This window comes from Corvus hawaiiensis, chromosome 4 (genome assembly GCF_020740725.1).
Source record: "Corvus hawaiiensis isolate bCorHaw1 chromosome 4, bCorHaw1.pri.cur, whole genome shotgun sequence".
NCBI lineage: Eukaryota > Metazoa > Chordata > Aves > Passeriformes > Corvidae > Corvus > Corvus hawaiiensis.
In genome coordinates, this window is record NC_063216.1 from 25056094 (window position 1) to 25074000 (window position 17907).

Genomic DNA, 17907 nt, shown 5'->3' on the forward strand with positions numbered 1-17907 from the left:
AGAAAGAGTTTTTTTCTTTGCATTTGATGTACTGGATCCACAGTGTCCCTTCATGCAAATTTGTAATGCACGTGTTTGTTTGTGAAGTAGTTGTAGTTCAAGGCATAATTCCTAAGCTTCTAACTTCATTTGTGGAAAGTTGCATTCGAGATAGAAAAAAAAGGGGAAATGAATTGTTAAGTTGATGTAGATGGTAAAATTTTTAAAATTTATTTATGAACACTTAGTTAATTGAGAAAAGAAATATACTATTTTGATCAATATTTTGTAACATCTGGCTTTGGTGACATATTTTGGTGGCATAAATTACGGCATTCTCAGAGGTGAGCAGACAGCTGAGGTGGTCAGTGATCTATCCAGAATGGACCTGTGAAATATTGTGATGCCCCCCGATCTGCATTTCTTGCCAGAGAAAACAAGGTTGTATCAGAAGAGTTCTGACCAAGTCTAATATAGTTTGTAGTTTGCACCTACAAAAACTTGCTGCTTTAAAGGAAGCCTGTGTGTTCCAGAGATAAACAAAATAGAGCTCTCCTCATGGGAGAAGTAAAGCCTGTGGAAAAGTCTCTTGATTTAGGTTTGTGGATAAGTTCTTGAGACTTCTAAAGAAATGCTGTATAGATTAACATTTTTTAAAACTGCTGGAAAAAAGTTTCTCATTGTTCATTAACGGGAAAGATGGTGTACTAATTTATGCCACATGCAATGTCCGTACGGTGACCAAGGATCTAAGTCTCTGCATAATTTCACCCAAGGATATTAACTTCCCCACTGTGCCCAATTAAATCCATCCCCATGCTAATCTGAGAACAAACAGGATAAAACACAAATTTATTTCTGGAAAACTGTCTAAAGCAGAAGGGAATTAAATATCTCTCTATTCTTTGGAGGGCATTTACAACTTTTGTAATTAGTGATTAGAGCTCAGAAACAAATGTTGAGATTCATTTCCTTACTGTGCCAGGATTTATTTCATGTAACCTCAACCATTTCAGGTTGCTGGTCAGTGGAAGGGAGAGGAGCCACCTCCAGAGCCACGTGGGGTGGCCCATCTCTGCAGCCGTGGCTCTCTTGTTAATTGTAGGAGCTTAAATGAGTGGCTTATAGAAATCTCACTTCCTAACATGAATTCAGTCTGTAGCAACTAATAGGTCTTGTTTGCCTCTACTCTTTGCCTCTACTTTTCTGGCCAGTGAACTCAGGACTGTTACTTTGCTGGTCACTGGCCCCATAACTTGCTTTCCTACTCTTCTCAGCTGTAATCATTTCACTAAGGTGTGAACTCCTTTTAGTTTTTATCCTTTGCTTTTGTTGGATCCATTTTTGCTTGTTTCTCAGGCTAAGTAAACCCTTGTTTTTATTGTTACTGTCTGGTGTAAGGTAAAATCTGGTTCTCCATTGATATAAAGAAGAAGAATTGTCACATTCTCTGCATTTGAGACTTTGGCATGCTTATATACAACACCTAATCTGATTTTTACTTTCTAAAAATAGATCTCTCAAGCTCCAGGGAAGAAAGCTGCAGTGTTGCCTTAAGAAATCAGAAGAGGCCAGACAAGAGTTTAGTCATAAATCCTTGTACCTGTGGTCTCCAGATGAAGGACCAATAATTTAGTCTAAAATCCTGAGCTGAATGCAGCAAAGCACAAGGCCCCAGATGTCACAAGATGTTGCTATCAATCCGTTGATCTTTGTGAACCCCTGCTGAAGGATTAGTGTTCATAAATCATTGCCTGGAGAGCTATCTCAAAGTCTCCTTACTCAGGCTTTGTAGCCAGTGCTGGGTGACAGCATTTGCATTCACTCCTCATGTTCCTGGTTGCCGATTAAAAATTAACCCTTTCATACCGTTTGGTGTCCTTAGCCTGATTGCTCTGGAGAAGGGAGCATAGGAATTTTAATGACCTTTGAAATGAGTTAGACTTCTTGTTGCTGAATTTCCTATTTTGCCTGTGGTTTAAACTTGGGTGAAGTCTTGCAGAGGAAGTTGTTGTAAATTATTATGGAAGGCTCGTTTTCCTGAAGCAGAACAAGCTATTTATTAATCACAAGCTTGTTCAGCATGATTTTAGCTAATTGTCTGAAGGGTATGTAGTCAGAATGTTGAAAATTGGGGGGAAAAAAAAAAAAATCAGTCCCAAACCTCTGATGAGCTCTGAGAAAGGGCTACTTCCTTGGGTCACTTACTTCAACTCTGCCCTGAGTTTTATCATGCTTCAAGAACATTGGGTGTGCAAAGTGTTGTTGGATTGAACCTTGCTTAGTTTGGATTCGGATTATCACCAGCTTTCCTTGAGTATAATCCTTGCCAGTACAGACAGAGCATTGTTTCATAATACCATTTACAGAAGAATGTTTACGACTGGGCTGCAGATGTCTACTGTGGTTAATGTGTTTAGTGTACTATTGAAATATGTATTCCAATGCTTCATCCTATGTACCAAATAAAAGAAATTTTCTGTGCTGCTTTGGGGTTGTAGCAGAAGTCTGCAAGAAAAAACCTGTCCAGGTCTTTAGCTGAAGAGAATCTCTAAACTTTCAATGTGGATGTAATTATTTATTCCTGATTTGTTTAAAAATTCAGGAAGTTTGAAGGCAGTAGCTTGTGTAAACATGGCTAGAGATGGCAAAGATGTAAGTAACCATTTTGATGCTGCTGTCTTGCCTCGACCAGGTGGCACTGATTTTTCTGTCTAGGTTGGGTAGGGAATGTTTAGGTGAATGGTCAGCCCTAACCCAGTGGGATACAGCTCAAGGAAAAGCTACTATGTTACGTACCTGCTCTTTGCTGTCAAGAAGATGCTCCGTGGAAAGCATTAACTCTGGCCTGAAATTAGGGGCAGTTGGGCAGCAGGAGAGCAGTGGGTTAGCTGGAGAGCAATGTACTTCAGCCAAAACAAGCAGGCAGAACACTGTCCATTTTCTGCCTCTCATGCAGAAATCAGACCAAAAATGAAGAGTAATCAGACCAAAAAGAGGAGTATATTGGACTTTTTCTCTGAAACAAGAACAGGATCTGATCTTCAACCAGAGTCTCACCATACTGCTGCCAGTGCATACTTTTTCCTCCTCAGTGAGAAAAGTTGTGTCCCAATAGGAGGAATGAATTATGTATGTCAGCTTTAAGCAATGCTGTATGAGGGAATTTTGTTCTTTGTACTTTAGACCAGTGTAATGAAAAGTTAAATATTAATATGTCCTCAGAACTTTTCTCAAATATTTGTGATATGAGACTGTTAATTTACGAGGCAATGAACAGAGGTAAAATTTTTACATGTGGCTTTTGTTATCATGCTAGTAATTAGAATAGTACAAGCAATGTAAATCAAATGTTATCAAGTAGGGAGGCAGTTGCTAAATAGCAGCTGGGGAACTTTTAATATACAGAACTCTTGGAAACTGGAACCTCTGACATCTGTGAGATTGTAGAATGGTAGTGATAGAGATGGCTGCTGAATGCATGCACTCACGCTTGAAATGTCGCTTTTTTGTCTCTCTCAGTCCAGTGGAAGAAGTGGCAATTATTTTGTGTATCTCTTCCAGCAGAGTCTCCTCTGTGACTTGACCCCACACAGACTTGTGAGAAATGGTTTGATTTGCCCTTCTGACACTCTGTGAGAAGGTCACCTTTATGGTTTTCAGTCTCCAAAGTTCTTGGTTCCCATTTCTGCCCCACCCCCTTTCACTTTGTCTAGGTAGTCCCGGTGTTCACATACCTTTTTAGGCCAGTAATTGCCCAACAAAAGTGCTACCATGTCCCCTGTCTCAGTTTTTTGTAGCTCCTGATAGGGAGAGGCAGAAATTGTATTGATGTGGCTTCTTATATTCAGTATTTTCTCCAGAGGTGTCCCATTGTGGGACAGGGTCTTTGCAGGTTACCAAGTGCATTAGAAATGCCTTCTGCCAAGGAGAGGTGATTAAGCCTGGATCACATGATTCCATGTGAATGATCTTCAGTGTTCTTGTGCTCAGTGCACTGTAATTCACAGGTCAAATTCCTGCTCTGGTCTAAATGGAGTTTTCTGGAAGTTGAAGCTGTGCACGAATGCTTCCATTCTGAGATGATTTAAGGCCTACACACGTAGTTCCCTTTTCTCTGTGTGTATATACACAGCTGATTATTGTGTTGATAAGCAGGGCTGTTTATCTTTCTCTTTAGAGAAATTGAAATTTGGTGCCTAGATAGCATCCTCTACAAACTTCCTTATTAGATTCATAGCTAGTGGTTCCACACGTATTTTAGCAAGATGGGCCAAGACTGCATTTTGGACAAATCAGTCCTGGGGATGGAACAAAGGTCTTGTTCTTACAGCTCTTGTATTTAAGTAACAAACTAACATTTCATCCAGTTGTTCACACTCCTGGCTAAATTCGGGGGATTCATGTTTTTGCTGCACTTGCAGTATTACAATACTCTTTAATCATTAAAGGCACTGAATGCTGCTGATCTTAAAGGTCTTTCACAACCTAAAGAATTCTAAATTTCTTTGTCAGCTGCTTCACACTCCTAGTGTGCATGAACATGATCTTTTGATCGGTTCTTGGACCCATGCATATGCAGTACATATCATTAGATTATAATTAACTGTAATTATGTATGGAGATCAGCCCAAGTCATAAAATGGAGATTTAGATATTTACTATGCTAATAAGAAGATTTGGTGAGGATAAAGGGCTTGATTTTTTAATTTTCACTTCCACAATGGTGTGACAGATCTTTAGAGAAAGAGTTGTTAAAATTAGTAGAGCTGCAGTTACTCTCCACACTACAGATTTCTTACTGCAGAGTGCTATAGGCAAGGTTCAGGCCCAAAAGGTTTTGTCATTGGCGTAATGAAGCACTGCTTCAGAGAAGCTGAGATGGTCGAAAACAGGTTGCAGGAGCCCTGAGAGATGAGTTTGTCCACAGACATACCAGAGAGTGTTGTGAACTATATAAAAACATTATAAGGACAGTTGTACAAACAGTGCAGGTGGGATTTCTGCTGAGGAGAGGGGAGTATTCACCTTTATTTTGATGCTGCAGTTAAATTCCAGGCACAAGTACTTTCCAGGTGTGCACAGATGTGCTGTGTACAGTTGTATCAGGCCGTGCTGTTCCTGACACCAATAAACAGGGAACCAAGTGTTGCTATGCTAACCCCACAGTCTGATTCTAAAGGCTTTATTAATGAAAACAAACCAGCTAAGTAATATTGGAAATGATAAAATAAGTTGAATCGCCTCTATGATTAAGGCTCTACATTAGCATTTAGCTTTTGCTGGGAAGATAGCTTTTTTTATTGTCTGTTTACATCTGGAAACAAATCTTTCATGTTGTGTAAATAATTTAATCTTTATTGCCGGTACTGCTGCATATAAAGTGTCGCTGTGTTGATACCTGCTGGCTAAGTGAAGTAGGGAGGGATGGATACATTTATGCATGGTATTATTTTCTGTATTTAATGGAAATGAAAAGTGAAATAACGAGTTAGGGAACACCACACTAGAATTATTGTTCTTTGTCATTGTGGAACAAAGCATCAGTGTTGCAGGACCTTAGTTAATCACAGTGTAATGACCTGGATACACTGAAGTGTTCCCCTCTCCCTCTCCCCCTGCTGTGGTGTTTTAATGTGCTTTGCCCTCGAGTAGAAGGCTTCATTTTGGAAAGATTTTTTTATTGAGGAGGGGCCTATAAAATGATTTTCAGAGCTTCTCTGGACACAGCTCCTGATATAAGAGTATGGAGGAGGAATGCAGATGGAGGATAAGGTGGACAGGAGCTCTGTAGTTGGAATGGCTGCTGGATGTCTCACATCCACACTTTAAAATTTTCTTCCTGAAACCACCTCCAGGCTCTGGAAGCTGACATTACTCATGTAAAATATTTTTAAAGTTTTAACTTTTTAAAACCCATTGTAAGTTATCTTTTAAGAAGGCACATTAGCACAGAAATGGAGGAATCTCAATACTTGTCGGCAGGACTAAAATTGCTCAGAATTTAATCAGGTGTTTAAATGTGTCAATTAAAATTGTTGCTTCTACTAACATTACTGTCTTAATTGTGAAGAAAATTGAAGCCAGTTTGTTTACTGAGTATGTCTGACTCCTGGCGCAAGACCCGTGGAATCTGTCTGCTTAGGGAAAAAGCAACCCAGCATGTTATTAGATAATTACCTCCTATTGAAAAATAGATATGAAGTGAGTGAAGGAATCAGTTATGTTTCCAGATTAAACTGTGTAGAGTTTTCTGTGGTTTATATTACCTGATGTATCAATTATGATTCTGTATTAGGCCTCAATATTAAAACATTACTGGACTGTATTCTCTGACTTGGCTTGAAGCCCACAATATCATGTCTGCAAGTGGTGCAGCTCATTGCTCTAGCACACTTCAATAGTTTCTGGTTACAAAACGTGGCAAGAGGTGGTAAAAGCATGCCTGACTCTGCTTAACGTGATGTTCCCAGCAGGAACATCTCTTTTTTTCCTTTGTTTTTTTAGTTATGTCTTAATCAAATCTTGATGAGACAAATCTTCCCTCACTGCAGTGCCTGATGTGGGTGTCTGACAGCCTGATACTCCTTCCGTAGTTCTCAGGGGGAGCTGGGGGCAGAAGAGTGTTAGCAGAGGATGACGTGGGCCATGTGAGATTAGAAGCACAGCAAGCTCTTGTTTTCCTCTTGTCTACAGAAGGTGGTTGGAGCCAAATGGCTTCTTACGGAGTTTTATGGCTACAAAGGTCTAACTGGAAGCTGATGGTCTCTATCCCTGCTAGGGCTCAGGTCAACACCTCTCCTGAAAATTTTCTTGTCATCCAAAATGCTCCTTGATCAGACCTTTGACAAAGCCTTTGGTTTGGAAACCTGCTGATCTTCAGTGGGGATAACACAGCATGTGTTGGTTTGCAGATCAGTCAAATTTCCAGTTGCAATATGTAGAGCAAAATAGTTTGTGGCAAGAGGGGCAGCAATGTTTGACTGTATGTGTGTTGTGTACTGTTCTAGGTGAAACCAAAGAGTTAGGCCAAAAGCTTTAAAATCATGTCTATTAATATGAGGTTCCTGTGTGCATCTGTGTTTAGGCTGAGAGAGGCTCAGACATTGCCTCTCAGAGGTGCTGATTATAGGAATCCATCCAACTCTTCCCTGGTGATCAGAGAAGTAGATAAATTGTGTTACTTTGGTCCCCATGCTTGAATTTTTGTGCACCCAAACTGAGAGTTGTTGCATAACAGCTTTTACAAGGGAGCCTTTATTTTCAGTAACTTCCACAATAGATTAAGGGTTTAGCTCTTGGACGATTGCTAGGGAAAAGAAAATTAGGACTTAAGTGACAACACTGTCTAGAATCCCATGATCTGTCAGAAAATCTTTTCTCACTGTAGGTATTGCAGTTGCTTCTTGCTAACCAGTGTTGCTAACCTGTACTAATTTCAATTTCCCCTTGCAGTAATGCGTAGAAATCCATTCGGGATGGACATTTGCTGTCGGAAAGGATCCAGAAGCCCACTCCAGGAACTGTATAATCCCACCCAGGTGAGTGTCTCGTGGCTATAATTAAGCTTCCCAATCCAGCATACAAATACCATCTCTTTTGATGATATTTTGGTATGTTTTTCTTATTTACATGCAACAGCTGCCTTCATTCAGGAGAACTGATCCAGGAACCTGCAGGGTTTAGTTATAAAGTCTACAGTTAAGCTAAGGGCCTGATTTTTAAAGGCTTTTAGTGATTTTAATGATGTGGACTCCTCCAAAATCTTTCCTTAGGTACCCAAAAGCCTTAAAAGGGTATACTTTTTAGATCTAGCTAGAAGCTGAGGCATTGTGTTGACACAGAGTTGCAGGGTGGGGTGAGAGAATGTGACATGATCTGCATGAGACAAGGAGTGCAGCAAGACTGTAAATTGTAATAATAATACATGAATATAATTTATATGATTTTCAGGTAGCCAGCTGCCTTTCCTCTCCTGGTCCATGGCCTGTATGGAGTCTAGACAAACACTAGCTCATGTTCTTCCTTACACAGTGTGCTATTCAACACCTGACTGTCTTGGTAGGAGCTTAGGATAACCTCAGTTATTGCTCCTCTTGTGACAAGCAGCAGAGGAAAGCTACCTGAAATTCATGCTCCTGTTTGCTCCTTTAAATCAATTTATTCCCTACATGTGGGCTGAATTGGCACATTCAGGAGAAGCATTTCCTGTTGGCAGCTGAGAGGAAGTGCTGCCATTGAGAGAAAATGCCAGCTGACTATTAAACATATTTATTAAAGTTTAACAACTGCCTATTATATATTTATCCATCAATGAATACATTGAGTTTTACTAAATTGGCTATTAGGGAAAGTGACTATCCCAGTAAATCTAACTTGTTAGATTTAACAAGGCAGTAAATGTTTTAAATACTATTTGATTATGAAGAGACTCACTATATAGTGTGCAGAAAGAAGTCTGAGGGATTTAAAGTACTTACATAAAGAATTGACAGCAACCCAAAGATATGTGGTGTCTGTTATGTAGCACAGTAAAGCTCCGTTTGCTCGTTAGCGTTGTTTTTATGAACGCGGGCTGACTTTATAATTCAATTCGAATTCTGGGCATGACTGGGAACATAAGTTTGTCATGCTATGATACCACCCCTTATTGGCTGTTATGGGAATCAGCATTGCATAAATGGAAAGTGCATGCAGAAGCCCTGAAGAGGAAAAATCCAGTGCTGCAAAGGAAAACTATTAGCATTTGCAGGTTAAATTTAGAGACTCTGTGCAGATACTCAAGAGGAGCGGGTAAGGGAGAAGAGACTGGCTGAGTAATTAGTCTCTCTGGGGTCTGCTGTGTGTCAATCAAAACCTTTTGCCCTTTAACGTCATTAAAGGCCAAGCTGTAAGAAAGAAACATCCACTGAAGGGCCATCATCCCAGAGCCCTTGCAAATTTGGACAACTGAAAAGATTTCCTGAGCTTCCTGAAGCAGGGGACATAGCTGGCAGCTCCTTCACTGCCTCTCCTTCCTTTGTGTACCCTGACCAAGCAAACCATTAGCATCACTTTCAGGGCTCACCTGTGAGCTGTTGCAGTGGGGATCCTGCAACACGCATATACCAAACCAGGAGTCCCGTGGAAAGGAAATATATATATGGACAGACAGATTCTTGATAGCTGTTTCAGAGAGATGTTTATTTCTCCAGCCGCATGGCCGGAGCTCTGCTGAGGAACTGTTCCAGTCACGGGACCAAGGGTCCTTCTGCCCGCGCAGGGAACACAAACCAACCAATGGGAAGGAGGCTGAGCAGGGACAGGGAAGCCCCGTGTCTGTGCCCTCAGGGCCCCTCTCCCAGGGCTACACGGCAGGGGAGGGACCCCAACACCTCACCCGTTTTATTTTAATAAAAGGAGAATGAAAACAACTGGATAAACATAACAAGAACCGTTTCAAGACAAAACAAGCCACCCTCCTGAGTCTTTAAATGTCCAAACAGATTCTCTGGAACATCTTAGGGCTGACAGAAGGGAGACAGAATTCTCTGAGCATGCTTTGTGGGGAAACTGAGGCAGGAGAGGGTTTAACTTCTTCCCTCCCCCTTTTCATCCCCCACTCGGCATTGGAAAGGGATTTTTGGGGAAACAATTGGCAAAAGCATGGTTTTGTGAGGGAAACCATGGATGAAAAAACGGATTGGGAATACACTGGGGGTAATAGGACATAGGGTAAAAGGGAAAGGTGGGATTAGGAAAGGGAAACTGTAGGGGGGGCTTACAATGGAGATACTGTCTAACATGACTACGATTTTTTGCATATATACTGCCTTTTACAGAAACACCATCAGGCCCAGTGACCTGCGATGCTTGTAACCCTTTTCTCCCTAGTACAATATTAAATTCCACCACCTCTCCATCTCCCAAGCTTGGGATGCATTTTTCAGGGTTATTCTTTTTAATAGCAGTTCTATGCACGAATATGTCTTGCTGGTTGTCACACCTTGTTATAAAACCATAATTTTGCTTAACATTATACCATTTTACTATCCCTAAGGTCTTAGTTGCTACGATCTTTTCCTTTTTCCGAGTGGCTGCTGTTTTCTGTCTCGCTGCGTCTTTGCTCTCTCCTTCGGTCGCTCCCGTGTTGGAATTGTCGGAGCTGCTCGTGCCTGCGCGCTCTTCCCGGGGTCGCGTTCGGGGCTGTGCGGGCTGGGCCGGGCCGTGCCGCTCAGTTCTCCGTGCGTCGCCTCCTCTGGTCGCAGCTTCGCTGCCGCTGCCGGGCGCTGCACCCACGTCTCGGCCGGGCCCCCGAGCGACGACTCCCCCGCGCCCCGCTCCAGCGCGCGTCTCGGCTGGGTGCGGCTCCGTTCCACCGCCATCGCCGCCAGCCGCCGCCCGCGTGCCGCCCCTCTCGGTCGGGCGTTCACGGGGCTCGCTCCACCACGCGCTGCACAGGACCGGGCAGGCACCGCCGGGTCCCGCCGCTCCCGCCGCGCCTCGCTCCGCCACCGACACTGCGGCTCGCGTGGCTCCGCCCGCGCGCGGGAACTGCCTCGCTGCTGCTCTCAGAGCGCTCGGTGCACGTGGCCTGGGCCGCACGGTCCCTGCGCCAGGCTTCCCTTCGCCAGGACACAGCTGACATTGCTCAACAGTCTCGGTAACTAAATAATATTCACGAAAATATTCTTCCATCGGCATATATTTTGACTCCAGTATTAACTGTGTCCAAACGGTTTTCCAAAAGCCCTTGGTAAGAATTAAATCCCAAGAAACATAGAAAAAGTTCTTAAACAACCATGCCAGGAAGTGTTTCAGTTCTTTTTGAGCTTGAATCAAGCTAAAATTTACAAATCGTTGTTCAAGAATCATTTTAAGTTTAAGATAAATGTCCATATGCGGCTCTGAGAGCCAAGAGTCTTCCCACGGTTCCTCCATAGTTCAGATATGGAATAGCAAAGCAAAACCAAGAAAAGGAATCCAAAGTTTCCAGGGTTTACTCACACAAATCAGTCGCTTAGGGATCGGGGATCGTTCTGCTCACAAATGTGAGCCAGCCAGAACATCAGTGTTTGAGGAAGTGCAGCAGTTCTGGCAGCTGATGTTGAACTAAAGAGATGATGTTTTTTATGCAGAAGTGTTTCCATCACCTTGCTGATACCATTTTTATCAAGCTTCTAATTTTTGTTTCTTTCTTTGTTTTTAGTTGTTGCTTGATTTTTTGGGAAGCGGGCTTTGCATGCTGCCCTCAGTGCTAGAGGGACAGACAAATGAGCGTATGCAATCTGGGAAAACAGTAATAGGAAAAAGCAGTGAGTAGAGGCTGCCAGAGAAAACAACAGACTGGAGATGACACCTAGAATGTTTCATCAAATACACGGTTAATTTTTTTTTTTTCCATTTTTGCCCAAAGAGATGTCTCTCTCACCTTTCTTAAGGTGGCAGATTAGAGACTGGTGTGTATTCTGGCAGGAGGGTGCTTGTTCCTCAAGAGTTCACCAGTACTTGCAAGGGTGGGGGGAAGGAGATTGGATCTCTTATGTTTCCTTGCTGCAGCAGTCGCAATCAGCCATTTCTAAAGTCAGCTCAAAAGTCAGTATACAATAAATACGCAAGAAGACAAGGCCAGGCTGGATGGAAGCTCTAGTGCAAGGTGTCCCTTCTCATGGCAGTTGGAACAAGATGATCTTTGAGGTCCCAGCCCAAACCACTCTTTGATTCTACAAAGATATTTTTGACCAAAATCTCTCTTGGAGATCTAGATAATGAGAACAGTTAGATCTTTAACCTTTGGCTTTCAGAACCTGTTGGACTCCTGATCTGGTGAATCCACACTTCTCTCCTGGGTGTCAATTGCTGTGTGTGCCATCACAGAAATTCTCTGGTACTCAGTTTAGCTGCCTCAGAGCAACAGTGCAGCTGATTGAGCAGATATTGGCAGTTCTCCTTGTAGTTCAAAGTAATATGTGTAATTTAAACACCAAACGTAGGCCACTGAAAGATGCCCTGAAGCTGTGGTTTTGGATTACTGTGAGCTAGGTGTAGCTGTGATTTTTTAAGGGTAGGAAACTTTAAATTTGAGATGCATTAAGGGCCCATACTGCCTTGCATTCTGTGTGCTCCTGGCTGTTCCCTGCCTAGGGAGATGAGAGTTTGGCCATCGATTGAAATCGGTGTCAGATAGGGTCAATACTCACTGAGATTTCAGGCACTGTAGTTTAACATGAGTAAGGTTTTTCTACTGTGTGTTTAATATCAAGTTGCACTGCCCTCATAAAACCAGATGGAGACAGGTTGATTCATACCAGCTGAGAGTTTGACTGTGGTTATTTACTGTGTTGACATATACCAGCCTCTCTGATCCTGGCCTGTTGTTTCCTTCTATGGAGTTACTTGAGTTGTTTGCAGATGCCATCGTTTGTCTGTTGAATCTTTTTTTGGCCTGGTGAATGATTGTGAAAAGGAAAGAGACAGGAAAGGAAAAAATAAGAGAAGGGAAAAAAATAAAAATAAAAAATAGTAATAGTAAAAAAAAAAGGCAGAATGAAAGATTTGGCTTCAGGAAATTCAAATGTAGCAATGGACTGGAGGTGACTGAGTGGGTCGTTTGGTGGCTTGTAGGAGCTGAATGTTAGAATAGCAGTCAGATTTTCAGAGGACTCATCATAATTGTTCCTGTGGTGAGTGGAGAAAGAGAGGACAAATGGGTGGAGATAGCACTTGAATTAGGGCTTGAGAAAGTGTCCATTACAAAGCCCATGTGGTATTTATGCCTTAGCTGAGTGTCTGGCCTTGTGATTATTGTAAAAGTAAGAACAACACATTTGCTCTTTTGCCTGTGGTAATAAAGCAGAAAATAGGAAGTGCATTTGTCTGTGGACAGAAGATTTCTTCTCTAGGGCTTTCACTGCAAGATTTTTCGTGAGCACTAATATACCATGAGGGCAAGAAAAATCAATATAACAGAACTGGATTTACACTGAATAAGTGGATTACCAGTCTGTGGTCTCCTCATACATGGCAGGCAATGTGTAGCATATCTGAGACCTTATTATCTGTTGTTTTGTCTTTCATTTTCAGGTGGAGGTTTAGTAATAAACCTGCAGAGATACCAGTGGCAAATTTTGAGGGCCAAAATGGACCATTTATTTAATGAGTTTATTAAAAACCCCATAATTATAAATGGAAAGAGAAGGAGGATTCAAACACACAACAAGTAGCAAAGGAGAAAATCTAGATGTAACTGAACACAGATGAAGGGCCCTGCAGGAATGTGACACAAGCTACATTTTATCTTGTGTGGATTTGGTGGGGATTTTTTGCCTATGAAACCCCAGGAATTTAAGAATGTGGGTAAACAAATACTTGCAAGACATATTCTTAGAAGACAACATATACAACTGTGTCTTGTAATTTACATGGCTTTGTCCAGCCCCACTGCTCCAAGAATAACAGGTAATTGTGGGTCAGCCCACGAGCTGGAGTCACTAGAAGTTCAGAATTGGGTAACAATGCTCACACTTTTGTGGTTAACATTGATCTATTTGGTGCAGTGAACGCGCTACTGAATTACAAGAAGTTGCAGACCCAAAATAGACCAAATGTTGGAGGAATGGGAAATAATTGCGTCTTTAAGGTTAGATTTTGTCTTCTAGTTGTCAAGATTAACATTTAATTCTTATTAAATACAAATAATACCATTGCTTAGTCTAACTGTCTAGACTTCTGAGAGGAACACGGAAGAGATAAAGCTGTGTATGCAACAGGGTCCAAATCCAAGGAGGAATTTGTTTCGGTTTCTAGTTTGACATTGCCTAACTTTAGTTCATGAATCAACCTGACTGTTTTGCTAAAGGTCATGCTGTTTGCTGTGTTACTTGCCTTTGCAAACATATTTCTTTTTGTCGAGGAGAGGTATTTCTAGGTGTCTGCTTTTGATGTAGCTGGAGCCAGGTCTAGTGATTTGCTAAAGCTGGTGAGTCAGAGCTGTAGACCATGTGTTTGTTGCCTTTGTGTTACGAAATTATATTGGACTGGTTTAGTGCAGTCATTCCAAAATGACCCATTTCTTTTATTACTTCTATTTTTTTTTCCCTCCTCTCCTTCCTACCAGGAGAAGGGAAGTAAGTGAACTCTTGCCTTGCAGACACTGTTTATACATCCTCAGTCACCTCAGGCCACAAATGCTGCTTTTTGGGAGCTGCCCTGTGATTATCTGTGACTTAGACTGCCTGGATTTTGCACCACCAAATATCAGCCTAGTTCAGCCCACATCACTCACCTGGGTTGTTGTTTTCTATCTTCAGCTGGTTTCCGCTAGGATGACTCTGTGGGCAGCTGTACCAGTTCCTTGACAGAGGTTTGTGGTGAGCTTTGTGGTCTGAGCTCTGTGTGCACATCATGCACAGCACTTTGTACCCAGGTTCCAGTGCTTGAGGCCTGGTATTTCTGTCCTTGGTGAGCCCAAGGCGCTGAGCACTGTGCAGTTTGTTTCAGTGTGCTCTGGCTTCTCGTTCTCAGAAACACAAGAACCAAAGAGCAGGTCATTGAGTAAGATGAAGGGTCTAGTTCACCTGGTGGTTTGTCTTCAGCAGCAAGTGACCAGACTACAAGAAAGATAAAAACCCATGATAACTCTTCCAGAGCACAACCACCTGTGAGTCATGAGCTTCCTGAGCCAGACTTGTGTTTTCATCAGCTATATCATACAAGAAAAGCCTGAGATGACACACAATTACCAGATCAGTCAAAAAGGGGGGGAAAAAAGTAGATCTCCAGAATTACTGGTGAATTCCAGTAAGACAAGAAAATTACACTAGCACTTTACACCAGTGCTATCCATTATTTTTTTCTCCAGTATTCATGTAGATGTATTCTGAGTTTCAGATTTCTTCCTTGAGACAGCCATATAGCTATCCTGGGAAGTGAACTTCAGAGTATGAGAAATAGTGCAGTTTATCCAAAGAACAGTATGTTAGAATTTATTGATGCTTTGCAACTGACTCATAAATATGTATATGGCCTTATCGAGGGCAAGAAGTGGCCCAAAAGTCCTACCAGTACTGAAAACATATGTTGTGTGATTGATGCTGATCTTTGTAGGCAAATCTGTGCAGATGATAACAGCACTGTAAATACAGCTCATAATCACAGTATTTGATTGATCATAGATTAAAAACTCCTTAATGGGAAAGGCGCAGAATGGAGACATAAGGAAGAGCAGTCGATGTGCAATGCCAAACTTTGGGTACCTACACCTGTTGGTAAACAACAACTTCAAGTGTAATTAGCCTCGTTTGCTGCAGCAAAATGCCTGCTGATGAAAGAGGAGATAATTGATTTACTCCATGGATGACTTCTTATGCAGAGACATTACTTACTGTCGTGCTTGGAAGTCATAAAACAGCAGCTGGCCTGGCATGAAATATTACATTAACCTTAGCAGAAAAATTGCACTAGTGAGAATGCTTTGTTATTAATTACTGATTACAAATGATAAGAGCTGGTTTCAGATGCTGAGGAAATTACTTGGGGAGGGAAAGGTTTCAGGTATGGTGTGCTTCATAGATCATTCATTGTGACATGATGGATACCTTTGTAAGTCAAGAGGAATTAATCAGACAAGTATGTACATTAACTACCAGCACTCAGGGCTAGAATTATCCCCAGGACATGCTCATTCAAGTTCCTGCTGTGCATTGGGATGAATTTTTGGGCACCTGTGTTTAATAAAAGACTTGTTACCTGCATGAAATGAAAGAAAATACAGTCTCACTCAAAGTAGCTCAGATTTCCCAGATAGAAATAGAAGCAGCAGCTCTTTTTAATTTCTCCAGTCCTTGATTTGTATTTCATTATTTTGAGAGCATATGAGTTTTATTATAAAAGATTTCTGGAGGCATAGAAGTGTGAGAGGAAAGGTTTAATAATACAAGAGACATGGCCAAAACCGAAAGGGTTGTATGTGCTGGAGGTGAAAGAGGGTAACACAGCTTTCAAAACTATCTGTATGCAATGTCTGGGCTCTCTGTTAGAGAAGCACTTGGACAGCTGGGTGGAGAGAAGACCTGGACTCCAGCACTCTGACCTGGTGCCATTCAGTGGCTTTTTGTGGTTAATTGTCTCCAAATCAGACCTCTGGAGACCTGAACCATGTTGGCTTAGTCAAATGCTTGCTCCGAACTCAGTAATATTCAAATGGGACACCTTGCCTGCTTCTTTCTCTGCATGAAGTTCCTCATTTTTCCTTTCCATTTTTAAGTTTTGGATCAGAAAAGATGGGTAATCATACTTCAGAGTGCAGGGGGATATGGCAGTTTGGAGGATCAGGAAGCAAAGGGCAGTGGGAGGATGTCAGTGTTTGCAAATGGGAGTAATGAGCACGGATTTCTGCCCCCAGTCCCTGCTGAGCAGAGTTTGTCCTTTCTGTCTGTGCTCCAAGCATCAGAAATCATCCACGTACTCCAGCATCACTGGCTAAGTTGCTCTATCCCAGTGTTTTCAGCCTAGACCTTGTAAACTGTAGCCTCTCTTGCTTATTTCTGGTGCTAGTAGTTTTGGGGCAGCTTTCTCCGTTGTGTGAGGGAGAGCAGCTGTGTTTGGTTAAACATCTGCCTTCTTTTCCCTGTGTTGGTTTGTTTTTTGTTTTTTTTTTTAATTGGTTTCTTAACTGCAGCAGAGTTGTTGCCCACTTGTGACAGGGCCAGATGATCTCTTTAAACCTGAGAGCCCAGCTGCAACCTCTCTCTCCCCTGAGGGACTGTAATGTATCCCAACAGATGTAACTACGAAAATCAGAGAATACAGACATACAGTCTATCTACTGGTACTTGTAGTTCTTATTTACTTTAAGCTTTAATTTTAAGGAGGGAGAGAAGAAGTTGGTAAATTTGCAGTTAGTTTCAAGAGGTTAGATTCCCCAAGTCCCATTTTTGCAGACTTAACTGTATCTGATGCAGAACCTCAAGTTCTATAAAATGGCCTGTAATATCCGTCGATATGTATTATTCATTCAGTTTTTAATTTTGTACAATATAAATTAACCTCAGTAATTCAATGAGCTGTAGCTTACCAAAGCTTTCTTCAGTAAAAGTGCAATAATCTTCTTGTCTGTTTATGCAGAGAAATTCAGGAATATTTCTCTATGAATGCCACAGATGTAGCAAGGTTAAAATACTGCCCTTTGAAAGATGTGGCTACAGGAGCCAGTGTGCCTTTTGGGATTCCTACACTAAGGAAATTCATAGTACTATGGAGAGACAGGCTGTGGTGTTTTTGTACAAGTGTGTAAATCATCAGATCAAGCACAGATTATTTAAGGACTCTTTCCAAGGAAGTTTACTTTTAGTTGAAGTTTGTGGAGAAGTGTAAGGTGGGCCAAGCCAGATGCTGCAGTCCAGTCCATACTCAGTGTGCTGGAAGAGCAGGCTTCCCCTCCAATGGGGCTGCTCCCTGTGGTTATGGACAGGGCTGAGCAGAAAGGTCAGCTGGAAAATATGCAGTTTGTGGATGGCTGAAAGCAGTTGTGAGTTTGGGCTGCGTTCTTCCATTTGCCGTAGCTGGGAAACACTTGGGTTGGCTTGGAGTTAATCTCACAGGGGAGTGTGTGCGGGTAATGATGGTCTTGAGGTGATTCAACTGTGCACCCCAGACTGGGCAGGTCATGTATCCAGGTGACACAGTGGTTTGAGTGTCTTCAGTCTCTCCTGTTCATGCTGTCATGCGTTCTGAAACTAAACAGAAGAAATGAGCAAGATTTCAGGCTGACAGGCTCTTCACTAAGCCTCTTGTCATGATGATCTGGGGATATAATAGAGTAACACCTGCGGATGATTTAAGACCTTGTGCGCTCATCAGTTGATCTAGTAAAACAGGGAGAAAATTCTGCCTTGCCCTGACAGTCTTGTTTGGTGACACCAAACCCTTGTGACAGCAGAAATTAACAGT

At 42.0% G+C, this 17907-nt stretch overlaps 1 protein-coding gene across 2 annotated transcripts in view; it reads left to right on the forward strand.

The window, feature by feature from the left end:
- CHST11 (carbohydrate sulfotransferase 11) overlaps positions 1 to 17907 on the forward strand; it is a 159227-nt gene that overhangs the window by 58375 nt on the left and 82945 nt on the right. For both annotated transcript variants that reach the window (XM_048300455.1, XM_048300456.1), the window contains exon 2: positions 7435 to 7520. In XM_048300455.1, coding sequence (XP_048156412.1) covers positions 7435 to 7520 — 86 coding nt within the window. The remainder of the gene's footprint in view (positions 1 to 7434; positions 7521 to 17907) is intronic.